This window comes from Panthera onca, chromosome D2 (genome assembly GCF_046562875.1).
Source record: "Panthera onca isolate mPanOnc1 chromosome D2, mPanOnc1 haplotype 2, whole genome shotgun sequence".
NCBI lineage: Eukaryota > Metazoa > Chordata > Mammalia > Carnivora > Felidae > Panthera > Panthera onca.
In genome coordinates this window covers 14,250,705-14,274,558 of record NC_138349.1, presented here as the reverse complement: position 1 = coordinate 14,274,558, position 23,854 = coordinate 14,250,705, and the positions used below count along the sequence as shown (strand labels likewise).

General features: G+C 40.3%; 1 protein-coding gene and 1 long non-coding RNA gene across 5 annotated transcripts in view; one reads left to right on the top strand and one right to left on the bottom strand.

The window, feature by feature from the left end:
• SHTN1 (shootin 1) overlaps window positions 1–12,648 on the bottom strand; it is a 100,923-nt gene extending 88,275 nt beyond the window's left edge. The window contains exon 1 of one of the 4 annotated variants that reach the window (XM_081790460.1): window positions 11,918–12,648. In XM_081790460.1, coding sequence (XP_081646586.1) covers window positions 11,918–11,975 — 58 coding nt within the window. In that variant the 5' untranslated portion in view covers window positions 11,976–12,648. The remainder of the gene's footprint in view (window positions 1–11,917) is intronic. The other 3 variants (XM_060641386.3, XM_060641385.3, XM_060641384.3) reach the window with 3 other exon arrangements.
• LOC132684861 (uncharacterized) overlaps window positions 11,513–23,854 on the top strand; it is a 44,740-nt gene continuing 32,398 nt past the window's right edge. The window contains exon 1 of the long non-coding RNA XR_009612830.2: window positions 11,513–11,983. This is a non-coding gene — a long non-coding RNA (uncharacterized LOC132684861). The remainder of the gene's footprint in view (window positions 11,984–23,854) is intronic.

The window sequence follows — 23,854 nt, the reverse complement described above, 5'->3', positions numbered from 1 at the left end:
TGGGCAACTTACAAAAATAAAGCCAGGTAGAGGGAATGCAGAGGAAAAGTATAGGAAGAATTCAACCACTTGGCAACGGGAAGGGGGCTCCTGGGGGATAGGGGATTAATGCAGAGAAAAACATTTACTTATATTTTTATTTCTTTGAAGATAAAAAACCAAGCTCACTGCCCTAAATAAGATTTACATACATACACACACAAACCCCATAGCGAATACACATGTAACCAACCCTAACCTCAGCGAAACTGGCAAAAATTGAAGTGACCTATATTATTCAGCTACTTCTTCTCTGGCAATGATAAAGGGTCACAGAGAAAGCCTTCTCTTTGTTTCAGAACCGGCTCACTGGGAATTTTTGAAGTGAGTCACACAGCTCAAGTGATTTGATGATACAGATCCTCCAAAGCTTGAAGTAACCCAGTACAAAAGTAGATATTAACTTGACCAATGCTCTGCCATCTGAAAGACATCCACAGCTTAGGAAGACTTCATCTCTTGGGTTTACAGGTACAGTTTCTTTCACTGTACTATTAGGTCATATAACAGTAATTAAAAAGTGCAGCCAAGGGACACTGGTCTATTTGGTGACTCTCTCTGAATCTCAGATTCCTCATCTGAAGAATGAGAACAATTATCATACATCTTTCTTATAGTGTTGTGATTAGGAGTCAGCGTAAGATGTAAGAGTACCTTAGGTATATTATGTGTTCATTACATGTTAGCCATGGTTATTCTTAGGGATACAGCAAAGTATATCAAATCCTGCAACCCCCACCCTCCACCAAATAAAAGGAGGAGAAAGGGAAATAACAATCAATGGTACTGTGTTGTAGTTATTAAAAAAAAAAGGGAAGTTGGCAAAGTGGCGGAAGCACGTCTGGGAGCTGCACTTTTCAATCCTGGCTGCACATTAGGATCACCTGTGGAGCTTTTAAATCATACAGATGCCTAGCCCCCTCTCTGCCCACCCCAACCCAAGATTCTAATTTAACCAGTTTAGGGTGGACCTTGGGCACCATATTTGTTTTAGAAAGTGAGCACCCCAGGTGATTCTAATGTGCAGCCAGGGAGGGGAATCGTTACATAAGAGTACAGAATGGAAGAAAAAGGGGGATGTGGAGAAAACAAGGAGAATCTCAGGCAGAGCACGTGTTTCAAGAATCATGCTGGTTTTCTATTTCCCAACTCCCTAATACCAAGAAAGGGAGTTTTCTCTCCAAGCTGCAAATCATGATATAGCCAGCCCAGAAAGCTGATGAAAAGACTTAGCTGTTTCAGAGGCATGACACTTAAAGTTCATAACTACAGGCCAATAACACCTCTGGCTAGGATGGATAACAATCATGGTTTGCCTGGGACTTTCCCACTTTAGACTGAAGAGCCCTGTGTCCCTGGAAACCTCTCAGTTCCAGGCAGATTAATCACCCCATCTCAGGTATAAGCACCAGAACAGTCCTTCCAACCAATACCTTCTAGGCCTGTAGTGTCAAATACGGAGTCACTAGCTATATGTGGCTGCTTACATGTAAGTTAATTAAAATCAAATAAAACTTAAAGTTCAGTCCTTCAGTTACACTAGCGGTATTTCAAGTGCTCAACAGTTACACGTGGCCAGTGGCTATCACACTGGACAGGAGGCACAGAACATTTCCATCCCAGCAGGAAGTTCTACTAGACAGTATTATTCTGGGCATCTCTGTCCAGATACCCTATAAGCACCTCACACTCTGTATGTTAGAAAGTGAACTCATCAAACTCCCTTTTCACCAAAACTTCCTCCTTCCTGTATGCATGATGTCCTAGATGGGATCATGTACCTGGTCTTCAAGCTGGTACCTCAGAATCATCCTTGATTCCTCTCATTCTTCCACCTTCCAACAGATCATCAAAATGCTCCCATCGCCTAAAAAGTCTCTCCAATCTGTCCTTCCTCTAAAGTATCTCTCCCCTGATTCTAGTCCTCAATAATGGTAAAACCCTCTAGCTTTCCTCTATCCCAAGTTCATTCTTCACAAAGTAGATAGTTAGCATAGTAACAGAGCAACCTGGTTTACATCATTCTTGGGTTTAAAAGCACCCAATGACATTAGCTTTACAACCTGGGACATCAATTCCCACTCGTGCCATTCAGTCTTAGAGACCACCACTCAATCCATCACACCCCAAGTCCCAATGCCTCCCTGACCCCTCTAAGACCTTTCATACCCAGGTGCCTTTATAAACAGGTTTCCTTTGCCTGCAAGGTCTTCTCCTCCTTATCTTCCCTATGTGCTCCTTGACAATGCAATTCAACTGTCATTTCCTGTAAGAAACTCTCCCCACATACCTAAGACAAAAAATCAACATGTGTATTTATAATATACTACCAGAACACACTGTTCATGTATCTCTACTAGAGCATCTATGTATAACGTTATAAATTATCTGAACATAAGCCTGTTTTCTTGTCTTCTCTCCCATTCGATTCATTGCTATAGACCTCACACCCAACAGAATATGAAGCAGAGTTGGTACCTATGTTGACTGAAAGGCTGGTTCATAGAAGTCTGGGATGTGGAGCAATTAAGCCAAATACCAACATCCCCATCTTTTTTAAATGTTTACTTATTTATTTGAGAGAGAGAGAGAGAGCACGCACGTGAGCGGGGGAAGGGCAAAGAGAGACAGAGGGAGTCAGCAGATCCAAAGCAGGCTCTGTGCTGACAGCAGAGAGCCCAATGCGGGGCTCAAAGTCACGAACTGCAAGATCGTGACCCAAGCCAAAGTCAGACACTTAACCAACTGAGCCATCCAGGTGCCCCTAACGTCCCCATTTTAAAAATGAAGATACACTGGGCACCTGGATGGCTCAGCTGGTTAAACATTTGACAATTGATTTAGGCTCAGGTCATGATCTCACTGTTCATGAGTTCCAGCATGGAGCTTGCTTGCGATCCTCTCTCTCTCTCTCTCTCTCAATAAATAAACTTAAAAAAATAAAAATAAATAAAAATGAAGATACAAATGCACAGAGAAGTCAAATCCTGCAGTAAGAAATATTGGAGGCAGGACCAGTCTACTGATTTCCAAAGTCGTTCATGTAAAAATCATTACTGAGCATTACTGTGTGCGATGTGTTAAAACACTAGACCAGAAATAATCCTCTAGGGTGAGGACTGTGTCTTATGCATACAGATGCCCACATTCAGCACAATGCCTGACATACAGCAGGCACTTGATAAATGTGTGTTAAATTAAGGAAGAAGGAAGAATGGATCTAGTTCTTCACATGAACAACTTGTGAAAAAGCACACACTACCCTCCCCATATTAAAAGGGTCTCTTACATCACATGTTACAACAAGATACTTAAAAAAAGTGAAGCTTTAAATAGCCATCAAATATACCCAGAAAGACACTGCCTCATAAGATCTTTTAATGGAGATTCTCATCCATTAAGTCTGCATCTCTGAGACTCATGGAGCCTTGAAACACCTCTTACTAATGGGGAACGAGGACATGAGTCATAAGAGATAATGTTCAATTAGGACATTATTCCCTCCTGCACACATGCCAATGGGTCCTCTCCTAGAGCCAGAGTAGAAAGAGAAGTCATTTATACCTCCCTTGTTAATTAAAGCATTAGAACAGTTGGAGAAAACACTGCTGGAAAACCTGATCAAAAAACAAAGATGACAGATTTCACATCTGAAAAGAAATCATGGCAAACCTGAAATGTATGCATTACTTGGCAGAACACACGGTTCAGTGTTAACGAATTAATGATGCTTAAGAAGTACTCTCAACGAACTATAGTAATGACTTCAAATTAACCAAGAGAAAGAGAGGAAACTGAGTATGTTTAAAATACATGCATAAGTCTGGTCTCCAGTCTGGCACGGAGCTTTGATGTCAATACTCCTGTCCTCCCAACAACAGAAAACCTCAACACACCAAAAGTCAACGACTCTTCTTAGGTCCATCAGAGAACGGAGATCACAGGGCAAACTGCTATTCCAAAAATTAGAGAGATGGGCAAGATACAGACAATCACAACTTATGGGAGCAGAAGCTGAGGTTCAGAACCTCATCACCAAACAACGCCAAGACAGGAAAACCTAAGCAGTCATTGGCAAATTGCTGAAGGCTCACTTCTCACAAGTTTGAGAGCTGAAAACTCCAGCGGGTAGGCCACTCTTAGGAGGGCCCCAACCTTTTGTGAGTTTTACACCCAGGAGGGCTACCAAGTCCTCACAGTAAACATCAGAGGAAATTTCCCTACTACTTTAGGCGGGGGAAGGGAGAAGGCGCCATGTTGAAATGTGCCCAGAGCCTTAGCAAGGCCTGCCCTTAGGAAAAATCATTTCATCAGAGCCTAAGAGACTTGGAGGAAGATAAGAGCCAACTCCAGCCCCCTCTGGCATGCCTGTCTTACCTAAGGAGAAAAAAACAAAACTGAGAAGCACAAGTGAAAGTCGCAGCCCAAGGGGACAGGCGCACCGAGACCCTGAGACCTTATCACAGGACCATCGGAGGCTTCCCCTCCCCCGTACCCTACCCCGTGAATATTTAGAGCAGAGTTGTTCCTAAGTGCCAAACCCTGGAAGCAACGACCATGTTTACCCACAGGTGAATGGATAAACAAACTATGGTACACCCATACAAGTATTATTTGGTGATAAAAAGAAATATCAAGTCACAAAAAGACACAGGGGAACCACTATACGTGCATATTGCCCAGTGAAAGAAGTCAATATAAAAAGGCCATGGACTATATGATTCCAGCTCTATGACATTCTGAGGAAAGCAAAACTATGAAGCCAGTAAAAAGATCAGGAGCTCTGCCAAGAGTTCAGGGGTAAGGAGGGAGTGATGAACAAGTAGACCAGAGGAAATATTTGGAGGAGTGATACTTCTGTACGATAACGTGATGGTGGGTATATGTCATACATCTGTCCAAACCCATAGGACATATAACATAAAGAATTAACCCCCATATAAACTATGGACTCCAGTGAATAATACCGGGTCAATACAGCTCATCAATTCTAAGAAATGCACCACACTAACTCAAAATGATAGTAACAGAGAAAACTGGGGGTGAGGGAAGGTGGGGGCTATGTGGAAATTCTCTGTACTTTCTGCTAAGGTTTTCTGTAAACCTAATATATATACGTGTGTGTGTATACATACCGCCTATATATATGTGTATATATATATATGTGTGTGTGTGTGTGTGTGTATATATATATATATATATATATATATATATATCACAATCATACTCTGATTTGTGCCATACAGGATTCGAGATAGAATCAAGTCACTGAAAGGATCCTAATATATTAATGTTTGTTGTGCCATATAAAAATTCCAGAACTCATGCTTTAATACTTAAAATATTTAATATTCAGCACGGTAAGCAGACAAGAATGAAAGCCATGTTCCTCCTGGATTTTAAAGCCAAACGTTGTTGTATAACAGAATAAAATCTACAGGACAACAAAGTTTAAAATATACCTACTTTTTGGGATCCACTTTTGAAAATTTTTCCCACAGCTGTACTTATAGATACAGGTGTACGAGGATGTAAGCAGCATCTTTATTTTAATAAACGTTAATTTTGTAAACTTTAGATTTACAACAAAATCGTAAAGAGAGTACAGAGAGCTCCCATATGCCCCACACCCAGTTTCTCCTATTATTAACATCTTACATTAGTATTGCACATTGATTACCGCCAACGGACCAATACTGACACATTATGAAGGAAAGTCCATACTTCAACTATATTTCCTTAGTTTTTACCTAATGTTCTGTTTTTCTTCCAGGATTCCATTCAGGTACCCTGTTACGTTTAGTTGTCATGTCTCCTTAGACACCTCTTGGCTGTGACAGTTTCATACACTTATCTATAAATATTTCCATATGTAATCATCTATATCTAGATTGAGCAAAACATGAATCCATCCTGATGTCTAGTATCTATTGCCCAAAGCATTATTTTTAATAGCAAAGACACAGAAACACAGAGATGTCCATCGAGAGGACATTATAGGGGGAAATCTGGAGAGTGCAACACTATCCAAATCAATTTTTAAAGATTCAATTCTATATGTACTGATAGGAATTCCATAATACATATTAAGTGATTAACTACATATGTGTGTTCACGCACACAGTTTTTGAGAGGAAACACAACAAAAAGTTAACAGTAACTCTGAGGAATGGGAAGGGGGTGAGAGCGTGTGTGACCAATGGGACGGCACTGCCCTCAAAGAGGAACACAATGTTAGGTATCACAGTGGTCTGCGGCCTCCAAAGGATCACAGCACATTAAATGATGTACAGTATGGGGTGCCTGGGTGGCTCAGTCAGTTGAGCGTCTGACTTCGGCTCAGGTCATGATCTCGCAGTCTGTGAGTTCGAGCCCCACATCGGGCTCTGTGCTGACAGCTCGGAGCCTGGGGTCTGCTTTGGATTCTGTGTCTCCCTCTCTCTCTGCTCCTCCCCTGCTCACACTCTCTCTCCCCAAAATAAATAAAGATTAAAAAAAATTTAAAAAAAGATGTACAGTATATCCACGGTATTAAAATTTCATGGGGAGAAGAACAGTTGGGGGGAAAATGTCTAAAAAGACTCCTTAGGAGAGTAGAATGAAATAAAGATTAAGAAACAATGAATCAGAGGGAAGAGTTCATTGCACTTTTCATGCTATATGCTTATTTTTTCCTAAATAAGCAGATGTTTATTTTTAATTCAATTTAAAACAAAAGTAAGATTGAACGACCCAGCAGACATCTTACGTGAATGATGAAATTCTGACTGCAAGACGTAATTGTTCAGCCCGTGATGAGCGTCCATCTCATGGAGGGTTGCCCATTTGGTGCCTCTGAGATGGTAGTTCACAAACTTTAGGAGGAAACTGCATTTTTAGGGTTTACAGCCAACGCCGAATGTCCCCCAAAGTCTAAAATACTTACTATCTGGCCATTTACACAAGAAGTCCGCTGACCTCGGATCCACAGTATGTTCACTTAAAAACTTTTTTTGGGTGCGTTCATACAGTGGAATACTATTCAGCAATGCAAATAAATGAACTACAACCATACACAATGCTGATAAATCCCACACGTAATGAGCGAAAGAAGACACAGCAAATAATGCATCCTGTATGATTCCATTTAGCTAATCTTCAGAGACTGGCAGAACTTACCTTTGGAGACACAAATAGCATCGGGGAAAGGCAGGTGAGAAGGATTGGGAGGTGATGAAGGGGTTTCTGGAAATGTTCTGATTTAAGTGTTGTTAGAAGCACTTTTTTTTTTTTTTCCAATAACTCATTGAGATGCTCATTCCTATTTCGTGCACTTTTCTCAATCTAGGTTGTATTTTGTTGTGAAAGCAAAACATCCTAAGTGTCGATTTTACAAAAAACATACCCAGATGAAGAAAAATAAATTTACCAGGCCTCTTTTCATCAATAAGTAAGAAAGTGCATACGTACCCCCATTATTCAGAGACCGGTGGCCCCCCGGACCACACTTGTAAAAATAGTGACGTGAAGCCAAGTTTGCACTTGGTACCATGGCAACCGTTTAATCCCAAACTGCTTTCTACTGACTGACTTTGTGTGTATCCAAGACCGACAATGCTTCAGCTTTTCCTGACTGATACAGTCACGGCAGTAGGCAATCCTTTGGGCCCCTTTTGTCGAAATAATGCTCTAGCTACTTTGTGGCCTAGAAGTCAAGGCAACGCTGGGAGCCTCTTTAATGACTAACTCAGCTCTAAGACTAAGCCTGGCTAAATTCCCATCGGAACCTTAAGCACTATTGCTATAGTCTTGGAGAAAATGATAGCTAACTCTAAAGATGAAATGTTACCTTGCTTTAAAGCCCATTATCTTACTTTCCGATAGTGTTTTCAGTCTGCTTGGCGTGGTTGTGGTCTCACATCGTAACATCATTAACTGTTGGGTATGATCACACCCTTCAAAACTTCCTCGCCAGGTTCCAAATGACATGGCATTACTACCCTGACCAGTGTAGTGGATGTCTGTTGTGTCTGCCCAACTTGCAACCCGCCCCCCTTTCTGGTAGTGGTACACCATTCTTGTTTCGACAACCACTCCAATCCACTGGCCTTTGTGGGGGCTGCCAATCAAGGTGCCCTGCCCTGACCTGCCCAAAGGACTTAAACCCGTGACCCAACCTCTGCCAACTAGACACTCTTCCTGGAATTCACATGCCTACCACCATCTCGAGGCTAGGAACTCCTCACCAGCAGGGACAAGGTTTTATTCATCTCTCCAACTCTGATGCCTAGCACAGTGCCTGGCTATGAATATTCAATGCGCATGGGATGAATAAATTACGGAGGAAATCATGTACCTTAAACAAATGCTGAGCTAAGTCGATCATTTCCCAGCAGAATTCTGGAGGGAGAGCAAATCGTACGATGTTTTGTAAGGGAAATGTCCACTTTAGTAGCTAAGAAATATGCATCGGAAATAGTATCCCAAGTTGCCATTTGTCAGTGCATTAAAGATGTCAATCAGTCCAATAAAATAAAGCTCCAGAAAGGACAAAAAGAGAATTACCTCATTACCTCAACATCTGCTTGAACATAAGCAATCACACACTGGCTAATTTTTTTCAAGGGACATAATATAACTTTCTAGAAAGACATAATATAGCTAATTATACCATTCACTAGAAGGGAACATACAATGTTTTGAAGTAATTCAGAAGTGGGTGTGATTTATAAGACATAGAGCCGAGGGAATGGTAAGTATAAATTAGAGATTGTTCGTATTATGACAGACTCCGTCATTACATTTCACAACTTTTGTCAAAAGCAACCTTATTCACCACACCACCGCAGGCTTCACATTAGGGAAGGCTGGGTCAGTTCTGCCATTCAGAGTAGATAGGAATCTTCTTTCTGAACATACTCCCGAGGAACGGGTTCAAATTTTTGACTAAAAATTCACTAATGAAGAAATGAGATGAGGAAGCCAATAACCTTGTAAAAAGATTGCAAACCTCACTAAGAACCTCACTTAATTTTTCTAACAGTGCCATGTTTGTTCATCAGACTGGCGAAAATGAAGAAACTCATCAGACTGTCACAATTAGTAAAGACCGAGGTTGGTCAACGGTGACAAGTGTGGGGGGGGAAATGGACACTGCCGGGGGGGCCAGGTGAACTGGTACAACCGTTTTTGGGGGCACCTTGATGACGCCCAGCAAAACTCTATGTCTACCACGGGGCCCCTGGGTGGCTCAGTCAGTTGAGCATCCGACTTTGGCTCAGGTCACGATCTCACAGCTCGTGGGTTCGAGCCCCGCATCGGGCTCTGTGCTGACAGCTCAGGGCCTGGAGCCTGCTTCACATTCTGTGGGTCCCTCTCTCTCTTGCCCCTCCCCCACTCACAATCTGTCTCCCTCGCTCTCAAAAATAAATAAACATTAAAAAACAAAAACTTTACTTGCCCTCTGATCCAACAATTCCATTTCTAAGAATCTATCCTATAAAAACAATGTGTAATTGCACACATCTGTGTGGTTATTTGATTCATAACTGTCTACTAGACAGTAAACCTGGTGGAGAGCAAGGACTGTCTGTTTGGTTCACTATCTACCCCGAGGGCCTCCCACTTGGGCCTCATTCATGGTAGGTACTTGGTAAGTATTTGTTAAAGGAATACATGAATATGTTTACACAGGGTTGAAAAAGGAAACTAGAATGTTCATCAGTAATGGTTTTTCTTGTCCGCATTAAATAGGAGTAGTGGAATTATTCACCACGTCAACAGGGATTAAAAATATATTGTCTATTTTCAAAAATAAATCACACATACCATCAGCTTACAAGATTAATGATCTTAGGGGCAAGAGCCCAAACACCTAGTTGCCTGTTCATCTACCTCAAACTCCCATCTTCCCAATTAATTCCATGGGTCAAACAGCAGTTAAATGCCCTTGAAATAAGTCCTTTGTTATCACAGTCTATGATCCTATGACAAATAAATGCTCTGGTGTTGAGATGGGCTGAAAAAAATCCCAACACCCATGTAACCAGACTCAATCCTAAAAAAAAAAAAAAAGTGTACCTTTTAAGACACACAAATTCCAAAGCCTAACTGTTCTGCCTTTGATACGCCCATCATCAAGGAAACACATCCTCTAAAAATACCAAACCATAGATTTGTTTTCCAATATCTGAGAAAGAGCCAAAAACTTCAGAATCCTCCCTTTTTCTCGGCTCTCAAATCCAACACAGAGATAGAGAATGTACTCCCAAATCAAATATAAACAACTTGTGGATTTTCCGCATTGTTAATCTACCCTTGAAATTATACTCAGAATAAAAAGGAGTGAAGTTTTTTTATTGCATCATTATTTGAAAACCAACCATCCATCAAGAGCTCTGATATCCAACCGACAGATATTACCAATGATGAAAGCTCCAACTGTCTAGAATACCAAGTACTATGTTACTGGGGGAAGAGTGCTATTAGAAATAAAATACTAACAGAATCCAGCCCCTCAACTAAGCCACTTGAGAAATGTCAGATAAGGGCATTTCACCCACCCACTGGATTCACCAAAGCTTGTGACTTTATGAACTAAGGCTAATTTAGGATGGGAGTCGAAGGTACTGGGAAAGGCCATTAACATTTATCCAACGGTTTCTAGACGCTAGATACAACAAAGGAAATGGGTTCTGTCCATTTCAGTGAGGTAATAATTTCCCCAAGATCACAGGATTGGTAAACAATGGTGCTGAGATTTGTTTCCAGGAGTGTGAATTCCAGAGGGGTCCACACACCCTTAAGAATGGTATGTCTGTGGTTTCCAAAGAGCAACAGGTGCACAGAACTGGGCAGAGCCCAATAAAATCATCTGGTTTAGCCCATGCCTTTAGTCAGGTAAGGCATTATCACCGCAAGACCCATGGAAGGGAAGAGCCTTGTCAAGTTGAGCCAACAGAAATGAAAGAGTTGAGAGTGAACAGCAGGATTAGCCCCAGAGCTGGCCCCCTTCCACTATGTGGCCATGTCACCAAGTGATTCAGAAAAGCACAAGTTCCTACACGTTTTTACTTCCTAAATCTGTGCGGTTCCTCGCTTTCTTGACCCACATTCTCGGGCCACCTTCGAGCCGGATAATAACAGTAATTGTAAACGTAAAGAGTGTTGAACTCACACTTGATCGCTAATTTGGCTTTGTGGCCAAGTGCAGTAAGAGGCGAAAATTATTGATTAGAACAGCTCTTTACCAGGAGGTAATCCCCAGGGGAAGTGTGGAAATGCATGCACAGGGCCTGGCTCTCCTGACCAGAGCCAAGTCTGAATTCAGGAAGCCCAACACAGGCAGGGTGTTGGCTCACTGACTAATAAACTGCTAAAAATGGTAAGTGGTCAAACGCATCGGGGCCTGGAATTGTGGCTGGGGAAGGAAAGAGGAACTAGCCCGAAGGGGGCTGAAAAGCAGGGAAGGCTGCGTAGCGGCAGCGCGGCAGGCCTCCCAGCGCCAATGTGCAAGGGTGGGGCCGAGGCTGGGGAGCGGGGCCCGCGGAGCTGCCCAAACCGCCTCCTCCCGAGACGTCCGGCCCACCCGCTTCTCCCGCGTGTGAGGGAGGTGGTGCCGCGTCCGCCCCAAATCTCGGCCCCTTCCCCCGACCCCAGAGGGCCGGGGAGGGCTGCCCGCACCGCCGGGCCCGACACGCGCTCTTGACCCTCGGCCCCGGGCTCTCCTTAGGCGCGCGGGACGCGGAGGACGCTCCCGCACGGGTGATGGGGCTACGGGGTGAGCGCGGCAGCCGCGACACCGCCCACCCGGCCTGCCGCAGCCGCGACCCGGCGCCCGGGAGCCGTCCCCGCCCACGGGCCGCGGCTGCCCGCACCTGGCGGCCGCGCGCCCGCCTACCTTGTTCCTTCAGGCTGGTGATGAGCTGCAGCTGCTTCTCCTCGTCCGAGCTGTTCATTTTGGCAGGTGGGGCCGAGAATAAAGGAAAGGAGGGAGAGGCGAGGGGTGCAGCGGGGGGGAGGGGGAGGAAAAGCAAGATGCCGGTGGCGTGCGGCTGCACTACCCGGAAGTTGGGTCTGCTCCCGCTCCTCCTCCTCCTGGCGCCGAGCGCGCGAGTGAGATCATCCCCACGCACCTACTCGGCGGCCGCCGCGGTTGCACCTGCGGGCGGGCGGTGGGGCGGGGCGGGGAGGGCCGGGCAAGAGGTGGGGCGGCGGAGGGAGCGGCGGCCGCCCGGAACCCCAGCCGGTGCCAAGCCTTCGGCGGCCGCTGCGCCTCGCCTTCCCCCCCCGCGGAGGTCGGCGCCGCAGGATGCGCAGTCGGCGGGGCGTGGGACCCGCGGGTGTGCCCTGCGGCTCGCTCCTGCACCCCTCCTCCAGCCCCAATCCCCCGGACACGGCAGGGGGACAAACCGGCCTTGGGGCTGCGGCGTCCCTGGAGACAGCACTTTGAACGCTACCGCTGGCCGTCCCCCGCGAGCCACCGAGGGAGAGCGGGATGTGGTGGGCACTAAAACAACCCAGGCTTCAACTCCGTTCTCATCCAGTAGAGTCTGGGGGCGGTGTGGGAAATCGGGTGCCCGCAGGGGCAAGCTCGGTGTGCACGTTTTGCACCTTGAAAAACAGGCAGGGACTGAAACCGGCCCGGTAAGGGAACGCCTTCGGAGTAGAGGACGTAGTAGTCACTTGACGGTGACCACGGCCCAAGCGGCTTTCTCCAGCTGCTCGGGGGTTTGGGAAGTGGTCAGAACGTGGGCCCTGCAGCACGTGGATCGCGAGGCCTCGCGGAGCATCTGCTCTGCGGTGGCAGGACCTTGCGCTTAAGGACGCTGACACTGCGGTCAGAATGGCGGAGGCCACACAGAGCTGGCAGAGTGAAGCCTGGCATTTGTCCCACGTCACTGTCCTCTGCACTGTTTAAACCCGGCTCTGGCTTAGACCTTGGCCAGAAGGGGTGTGGCAGGCCTGTCACATTTCAGAATGGCCCTCCCCAAACCCCAGTTGCTGGTTAGTCTTTGGTCAAAGTCTTCTGACCTCTTTGAACCTCATCTGCAGAATGGGAATGATACCAATACCTACTCTCCAAGAAAATACAAAACAAATCTAGAATTTGACCTACACTAGGTGTTCTTTTTTTCTGTTTTCAAATTAAGTTTACAGGTCAGGAGAAAGGGGTTGGGGTGTTAATTTTAAGCTAAAAGAGGCACAGTTCTTTTACATTCATCATTAAGCATCCAGAATAAATCCAAAATGAATTAGACTGCACATCTGGTTTTTCTCACCAACTCACAACTCACTGTGCTCAAATCAGCACAGTGCTTTTGCTCAATACTCACCTGCAAATGTCCCACTCAATTTACCAAGGGATCTCTCTGTGATAGGTGGGGGAGGGGGAGGGGAGCTACTGTTAACTGATATCTGTCTGATACTTCTACTAAAGTCTAACTCAAACTCTGAAAAAAATGATAGCTCTGCTTTCTCTTCTTCTAAAAAGCTGATATAACATTTTAGGATGGGTAATTTAGTGGCGGAATGATCTAAGAGGGCAGCACAGTATTTTTAAATGAGAGTGAATTGGAACTTTGAAAACTTACAGATAATTTTGGTATGGCGTCTTATTATTCAATCCTTTCCCTAGGTTTTCATGAGATAGTTGAAAACACTTGCAGATCAACTGTCATGAAAATCCACAAGAGAGTAACCAAAGGGCCTTTGCCCTGAGATTACCTGAGGTTATGTCTTAAATCTTCAAAATGTAAAGTCCCAAGGGGGTCCCTGGGTGGCTCAGTCAGTTAAGCGTTCAACTTTGGCTCAGGTCATATCAATCAATACGGTTTGTGAGTTCCAGCCCCTTGTCGGGCTCTGTGCTGACACCTCACAGCCTAGAGCCTGCTTTGGATTCTGTATCTCCCTCCCTCCCTCCCCCCTACCTCTCTCTCTCTCACTGGAGAATAAATAAACTTAAAAAAAATTTTTTTTGGAAAGTCCCAGGAAACATGAGACAATTCAGATTCAACTACAAGAGCATATGAATGATATGTGCTGCCACCAGGTATTTTGTATAGAGAAATCATTTCTTTCCAGAAAAAAAATCAAGAGATTTGAGCAACAAATCATGGCCACCTGGCTTTTGTAAAGCAGCCAGGAAACCCAGTAAACCTGATCAGTCACCCTGAGTGCTGGACAATGCCCAGAGGCCTCCTCCAAAACTAAGTAATCAAAAACATTCAACCAAATATCAGCATTGTGCCTATTAAATATTTGAGTTAGTTCACAAAGTTCCATTATTTTAATGGCTGATATAATAATCTCCAATTATACAGTAATTAGGTATCACTTTTGGAGTTTAAGAATGAGTTGATTAATTATCAAATCTATAATCAAATTGAGTGCTTTGGTCCCAAGCTGAATCTGAAGCCCCTTGAAATCAATCCTGTTTACCTTCCTTGGAATTAAAATAGCCTCCTGAAATACAATATGGTATTATCTTCAGGGCATGGAATGAATTATTAGGATGGCTATTAGAGTCAATTATTGGGATTCAGATCTCCCATTACACTATGGTTTATTTATATGATATGAATATTGATGGAAAGGATAGAAGTGATATAATTAGTTTTTGTTCTGTTTAATAATGCACATAGGGATTTGTGTTGCAGGCATCACAATGGAATTATTAACCTCCATATAACATATAATTAAAAGCCTTTTAAAAATGAGCATCCGACTTTGACTCAGGTCATGATCTCATGACTTGTGAGTTGGAGCCCTGTATTGGGCTCTGTGCCGACAGCTCAGAGCCTGGAGCCTCTTCAGATTCTGTGTCTTTCTCTCTCTCTCTGCCCCTCCCTCCCCCACTCATGCTCTGTCTCTCTCTGTCTCTCAAAAATAAATAAACTTAAAAAAAAATTTTTTTTTAATATGAATTGGAAGGGTAGGTACCAAACTCAGGATAATGGCTGCCTCTAGGAGTAGAAAATAGAGGAACAAGCCCAGGGGTGAGGAGTGGAGTGTGAGACAGCAGTAGTCAAAAGGATTTTCTTTTTAATGCTTATTTGCATTTTCAGGAAATTAAAGTAAGTTCACATTATTTTTGTAGCCTTTTGAAATATATAGATATAGATTTGTATATAGTATATGTAAGTATATAGATATAGAGCTATAAATACATTAAAAATATAACATGAAAAATGGCTCATTTTCTTTGACGTACTAATTCCATTTTAGGTATCTATGTTAAAAGTCTTAATGTATAGAGCTACTTATTATAATATTAATCATTATCTAAAACTGATAACATTGGTGTGCTCAGTCGGTTAAGGGTTGGACTTCAGCTCAGGTCATGATCTCGTGGTTTGTGAGTTCGAGCCTCATATTGGGGCTCTGTGCTGACAGCTCAGAGCCTGAAACCTGCTTTGGATTCTGTGTCTTTGTCTCTCTCTGCCCCTCCCCTGCTCGTGCTCTGTCTGTCTGTCTCTCTCTCTCTCTCTCTCTCTCTCTCTCTCAAAAATAAATAAACATTAAAAAAATTAAAAGTGATACTATTGCATATTATTTCATGACAAAAAGAAATAAAGTATTAATACATGCTATAACATGAATAAGCTTTGAAAACATTATGCTAAGTGAAAAAAGCCTATAAGAAAACACCAGGTACTATGATCCCATCTATACAGAATGTGCAGAAGAGGCAAAACCATAGAGAGAGAAATTGATCAGTGGTTGTTGAGGACTGGGTGGCATTGGGGAAAATGGGAAGTGACTGCTTAATAGGTATGGAGTTTCTTGTTAGGATGATAACATTTTTCTAAAGTTAATTGTAATGTTTGCACAACTCTATGGATATATTCAAAATTCTTAGAATTGCATGCTTTAAGTGTATACTTTGCATGGAAGAATTTCATGGTATGTGAATTACATCTCAAAAGCTGTTATAAAAAAAGATTTTCAGAGGAAGTAATGGTTTACTTCAATACACTACTTACATGACTAGTAAATTTATAAGTTTCTTATATAAGTATCTTTCATTTTTTTAAAGCTTACTACATATAATAGTTTGTTCCAGTTTTTACTGAACATTATTTCATATACATTTTATCTTGGACCAACATAAGCTACACCATTATTCAGTGCCATTCCATTATGTCAATGAACAATGAACCATTCTCAGGTTTTTAGATATTTGAGTTGTTACTAATTTGTCTCTTTATAAATAGTGCAGCAGGAATACAAGGGCAATGCTAAGGCATATCACAGTCAAACTGTTGAAAAGTAAGTATAACACTCAGGTCTTAAAAGCAGCCAAAGAAAAGTACATATTACATTCAGGAGAACAACAATAAAAGTGATGACAGACTTCTTATTGTTTAATGTTATAATCATTAAAGGATTACAACAATATTCAACACTCAACAATGTAAAGTTCACAGTATCCAGCATCTAAAAATTACAGTACGCAAAGAAGCAGAAAAATATGATTCATAAGACGTCTGTGAACAGAAACAGTCTCATAAATAACAGAGATGATGGAATTAGCAGACAAGGACCTTATAAGCATATTTTAAGTCTTATAAATATGTTTAAGATATATCAAAGATCTAAAGGGAAACATAAACAAGATGAGGAGGAAAACAGGAATTATAAAAAAAAATATTCTAATGGAACCACAAAAGATAAATACATAAAAGCTCTATGCACATCAGATAGGATTTACTGCAAATTAGATAATACAGAAGAAAAAGATCAATGATCTTGAAACGAGCATTGGAAACAATCCAATATAAAACACACAGAATGAAAAAAAGATCTTTTTGAAAAATTAAACAAGCATCACAGACCTGAAATACGATATCAAGCAGTTGAACACACATGAAATTAATGGCCCACAGGGAGATGAAATAATGGTATATGAAAAATGTTTTTAAGTGACAAAATAATGACTACAAAGATCCCAAATTTTCTGGAAGATCAATTTACAGGTTCAAGTTCAGTGGTTAATTCCATATAGGAATACCCAAAATGATTAACAACAAAGTTCCATCAGAAACTGTGGAGACCCAAGGCAATGGGATGGCATATTTAAGGCCCTAAAAGTAATAAAACTGTCAATCAAGAATTCCATATTCAGCAAGACTGTCCTTTAAAAACGAGAGAGAAATTAATTCCCAAAGAAAGAAAAGTTCAAGGAAATCATTACCACCAGACCTGTCTGACAAGGAATGCTAAAGGGAGTCCTTCAGGTTTAAATGAAAAGGAACTAGACAGTAATTCAAATCTATATGAAGAAATAAACATCTCTGGTAAAGGTAAATATATGGGCAAATACAAAAGCCATTATTATTGTATTCTTGGTTGTAACTTCACTTTTTATTTTTTACATTGTTTAAAAGATATGCATTAAAAATAATTATAAAGCTGTGTCATCACATGTTGTATAAAGATGTAATTTCTGACAATAACATAATAAGGACAGAGCTATATAGGAGCAGAGGTTTTTTTTTAAGCTATTGAAGTTAAGGTTGCATTCATTCAGATTAGAATATTATAAATTTAGGATGTGAAATATAATCCCCACAGTAACCACCAAGAAAATATCAATAGAATATATACAAAAGGAAATCATAATGGTGATCATACACACACAGAAACCCTAAACACAAAACAAGGCAGTAATGTAGGAAATGAGAGGCAAAAATGGTATAAGGCATATAAATAACAATTAGCAAAATGAAAGAAGTCATTTATCAGTAATTACTTTAAATGTAAATGTATTCAACCGTTGAATCAAAAGACAGAGATTGGCAAAATACAAATACAAGAAAAAAAATCCAACTATATGCTGTCTACAAGAGACTCACTTTAGATCCAAGGACACACATAGGGTGAAAGTAAAATGATGGGAAAAATATACTCCATGCAAATAGTAACCAAAAGAAAGCCGAGGTGGTTATACGAATATCAGACAAAACAGACTTTAAATCATAAACTATTACTAGAGACAAAGGAGGAAATTGTATCTTCACAAAGGGTCAGTTCATCAAGAATATGTAACAACTGTAAACATATATGCAGCAAACAACAGACTCCCAAAATATAGGAAACAAACATTTACAGAATTAATGGGAGAAATTGACAGTTCAACTATAATAGTTGGAGGCTACAATACTTCATTTTCAATAATGAATGTAAAATCTAGATAGAAGATTAATAAGGATAGAGAGGGCTTAAACTATCAACCAAATAGATATAACAGACATATATAGAACACTCTAGCCAACAAAAGCATAATTCATATTCTTCTCAAGTGCACATGGAACATTTTCCAGGATGGATATTATGTTAAGCCACAAATTTAGTCTCCATAAATTTTAAAAGATTGAAATCATAAAAATCATACACAGTATCTTCTTCAACCACAATGGAATGATATTAGAAATCAATAATAGAAGGAAATCAGGAAACTTCCCATAGATATTAAACAACACCCTCTTTAACAACCAAAGGTTCAAAGAAGAAATCATAAGGGGAATCAGAAAATACCTAGAGAGGATTAGAAACAAAAATATAACACACCAAAACTTATGAGATCCAGTGAAAGTAGTGCTTAGAGGGAAATTTATAGCTATAAATAGCTAACACTGCACCTTGAGAAAACAGAAAAGTAAGAGCAAAATAAGCCCAAAGTTAGTAGAAGGAAGGAAATAATGATGATTAGAGATAAATAAAATAATAGACAAGAGAAAAACAATAGAATCAACAAAATGAAAAGTTATTTCTTTGAAAATAACAACATTGACAAACCTTTAGCTGGATTAACAAAATAGAGAGGCAATGCAAATAACTGAAATCAAAAATAAAAATGGAGACATTACTACCAACAATACAACAATAAAAAGGATTATGAGAAAATAATATGAACAATTATACACCAGGTTAGAAAACATAGATGAAATGGACAAATTCCTAGAAACACACAAATTACCTAAACTGACTCAAGAAGAAATAAGACACTCAACAAACTCATAACAAGAGACTGAATCAGTAATTTAAAACCTTATAACAAAGGGAGCCTAGGTGGCTCAGTAGGTTAATCGGCTGACTTTGGCTCAGGTCATGATCTCACAGTTTGTGAGTTTGAGCCCCACATCAGGCTTGCTGTTGTCGGCACAGAGCCTGGAACCTGCTTCAGGTTCTCTGTCTTCCTCTCTCTCTGCCTCTCCCCTGCTTGTGTGCTCTCTCTCTCTCTCTCTCTGAAAAACAAAAACATTTTTAAAATTTTTTTTAAAAACCTTACAACAAAGAAAATTCCAGGACCAGATGCTTTCACTGCTGAATTCTGCCAAACATTTTGAGAACAATTAACACCAATCCTTCTCAAACTCTTTCAAAAAATAGAAAAGGAGGGAACACTCTCTAACTTATTCTATGGGGCCAGCACTACTTGATATCAAAGCCAGATAAAAGACATCAAAAGAAAAGAAAATTATAGATTAATAACCCTTATGAATATGGATACAAAAGTCCACAACAAAATACTAGCAAACCTAATCCAAGAGCACATTACAGGGATTATACGACATGCCCAAATGGTTCAACATAAGAAAAAAATCAATGTAATACATCACATAAATACAACAATAGCAACAATATAAAAAAAAAAAAAAACACAAGAAAGCTAATAGAATTAATAAATTCATTCAGCAAATTTGCAAAATACAGTATCAATGTGCAACAGTTGTGTTTCTGTATACCAGCAATGAACAACCTGAAAGAAAAATTAAGAAAGCAATTCCATTTATAAGATAATTTTTTTAAGATTTTGTTTTTAAGTAATCTCTACACCCAACGTGGGGGTTGAACTTACAACCCTGAAATCAAGAGCCGCAAGGTCTACAAACTGAGCCAACCAGGTGCCCCCTCCCACTTATAATAGCATCTTAAAAATTAAATACTTAATAACTGTAACCAAAGAAGTGAAAGATTTGTATGCTGAAAAACTACAAACACTGCTAAAATAAAATAAAGAAAACCTAAATAATGGAAAGATATCCCATGTTCATGGATAGGAAGACTTAACATTGTTAAGACATCAGTAATTTCCCAAAGCAATCTACAGATTCAGTACAATTCCAGCATCCTTTTTTGTAGCAAGGGATACGCTGACCCTCAAATTCATACATACATGACTAGGAAGGAGCCCCTAATAGATCAAACAATCTTGAAAAATAAAAATAAAATTAGAGGGTTGAAACCTTCCAACTTCAAAACTTACTACAAAGCTATAGTAAATAAAGTAAATAATAGTAAATATAATAAATAATAGTAAATAAATATAGTATATATAATAAATAATAAGTAAATATAGTAATATAGTAAATAAAACATAAATAATGACAAACATATCAACCAATGGACTAGAAAAGAGAGCCCCAAATAAATCACATATATGGTCAATTGATTTCAACAGGTATGTCAAGAACCCTCAATGGGGAAAGGATAGTCTTTTCAATAAATTGTGCTAAGGAAACTGGATCCACATACAAAAGAATGATGTTAGGTCCTTATTTTGCAATATATAAAAATTAACTCAAAATGGATCAAATACCAAAGTACAAGAGCTAACTGTATTACTAATATATGACATTATCTCACTAAAGGGGATGGAGGGAAAAAGAACTGACCTAAGTACTTTGGATAACAGTAATTTTACTGGCTACTGTAAGGCTAAAGATAAAATGAACTGTATACAAACACTAACCTAGTTGACAAATGTGCCTCCCACTGGGGTCTGGGTTAGTAATTCTGAAACTACTCAACACGTAGACTAGGGTTAAATAAATAAGTAAATAAACTGTAGATAATGGCAGATTGGTTTCTCACTGTCAGAGAAAGAACTTATAGTCAATTCTGCTTACACCATGATACATGTGTTCTTAAAAATCATTGCACTACAAAATTGCACAATAAAAACCATACATCTTATGGCGTAAAAATGAGGTTGGGGCACATTCAAAAACTGTCAGTAATACATTTTTTTAAAAGATAGGAACCTAACATAGCATAGTTTTACACTATTGTAGCTAATGTTAAATGATTAGCTACAATAACAAGAGACACGTATATGCAGCTTATGAATTATTGTGAGTGAGACAATAGTTATCTGAAATCCCCTTTAAATGGACAAGTTTAAAACTATATATGGATGGGTGCAGCTCACTGTCCTTGATTTGGTGAGTGGCCCTGAACATCACAGCTCTTTCACAGTCTAAAATCCTTGGCATGTTTTTCTGACACTGAGATGTAGGTCTTTAGAGGAAAGAATTTACAATAGATACCTGTTTCGTCACAATTAGAATTTTGCTCCATAGCATTCTTCTTCAATTAACTTCTCCTATCACTGTTAGAAATTCTTTTGCTGCTTTCTCACCTGTACTTGTCTTTCTCAGCTGGACTCTTTGCAGACAGCTGATGGCTTTGAAAATTGTAGTGGTGTTTAAAAGCATGAAACCAGCCACTACCAGCACTTTTTAAAAGGAACCACGTCTAAAGGATTTGGTGATTTCCACTTAAGATCTTTGTAAATAATGCTTTCTCTCTGATTATGAAAGTAGATCATCCTGAATTTTTCTGTTTGGCCTTCAGTTCATACACTCAACAATCTTTCCATTTCTTCCAATTCTTTAGGCTTTGTTCTTATTGACTTCACAGTACTTAAAGTTGTTCCATCAGGGAAGTTTCTTCTATTTTAAGAACATTGCCTTAGATAATCCTCAATATGGATTCCTTATGCCTGTTGCTTGTGAGACATCACATGTTCTCGTTTCCTTTAAAACACTTCAGTATTTCTAGCTTCTCCCCAATACTTAAAGATTTCTTTTTCCATTCATTGCTTGGTGTTTTTGAATGAGAACACTTAGATGTGTTTGTGAAATACATGATTGAATGAATGAATGAATGAATGAATGAATGAATTACAAATTCAAAAGAGCAGCAAAACATAACCTGGTCAGATAATACATGCAATGAGTTAAGGTAGCTGTAGATGTCTGAGGTGTATGTGTGTGTTTTCCATAGTCCAACATGGCTTGATTCAGCTGGGTGCAGTTTTCTCTGTTCATCTACTCTTCCTTGGGGATAAAAATCTTGCAAAGGAAAATGTGAAATGCACATCATGCTCAAACTCTTCCTATTTGAAAGACAAGCATTATATCAGAATTGACTATACCAATAAGCAAGAGAGGAAGACTAGGAGGACTCTGTTGAGGGGCACCTGGTTGGCTCAGTCGGTTCAGCGTTGGACTCTCCGTTTCAGCTCAGGTCATGATCTCAAGGTTTCATGGGTTCAAGCCCCATGTCGGGCTCTGCGCTGACAGTGTAGAGCCTGCTTGGGCTTCTCTCTCTCTCTCCCTTTCTCTCTGCCCCTCCCCTGCTCACGCTGTCTCTGTCTCTCAAAATAAATAAACTTAAAAAAATTTAGAATGAGCTTGTTGATGCTGGAATACAATCGGAGATACCAATATAAATTCATGTCTGTTTTAACATCTATAAGGTAATTAGGTATATATACATATAGGTATATACATCTATAGGTTATACCTATAGATGGGTTAATCTACATAACGTATTTCCTAGCTTTGTCCACCGAGAAGGCCTTAGAAGGCCTAACATGACATCCCAGTTATCAATGACAGCCAACACCCGGATCTTGGTTTCTAAATACCAACCTGGAAGGAAAGCAATCAGAGTTCCTTGGGGGAAACGGCGGGTTCTAAGGCTGAAAAAGAAAGACTACAATATGAGGCTCAGGCATCATATAGCGCCAGGAGAAGGAAAGAAGAAAAGAAACGGAGTGTGTCAAAAGGACTCTGGAATCAACGTGAAAGAGCCTTCAGTGGCTACAGCTGAAGCAGTCTGAGCAACCAGACAAGTAACAATAGCACGGGATTCTAACTCAAAGAATAAATAAATATCCATGAGTCCATACCGACATAAATAAATGATTGAATACATTAGTGGGGCAGAAGGAAAAAAGGCTTCTGTTTAGAACTTGAATTATTAGGTGTAAGTGTCCCCCTCTAAGAGGTGAAATTTAGTTCTCCTTACCTTAAGTGTGCACGGGACTTAGTGGGTTTCATCTAAAGGAAAGAAGATAGAAAAGGAAACAAATAGTGACTGCAGTGGAAAAACCTAGTAGACAGCACTTTAACCAAGTACTCAAGGATGAGCAAGGTGAACATCAACAGTGATAAGTCATGCTGATATCTTTTTCTAGTGATAGGATGCCGTGAGAAAGGTACTTCACATCTGTGGTATTTTTTGTGAAACCCATACAATTCCAGTCTAATAATAAGAAAACATGAGAAACGCAAATTGAGGAACATTTTGTTTATTTTACTTTTAATTTATTTTTTCGTTCATTCATTCGTTCATACAAAATACCTGCTCAGCACTTTTTATACCTGTTGAGATTATGGAAACCATGGAAAGACAGACTGTCACAGATTAGAGAGGATTAAGCCATAAAATAATGCAGTATCCTGGACCGGATCCTGTTACAGAAAAAAAGCATTAGTGGAAAAGCTGGTAAAATCCAAATAAAGCCTGTAGTTTGATTAAGGGTACTGTGTCAGTGTTAATCTGTTATTTTTGACAAATACAGTGTGGCGATGTACCCAGCAGGCTATGGATATATGGGAAGGATATATAAGAACCCTCAGGACACTCTACTGTCTTTACAACTTTTCTGTAAATCTACAGTTGTTCCAGAATAAGAAGTTAAAAATCAGTCGGCATTCACCCTATTAACATATTCAAAATAAAATCCTCCATGATCATCTCA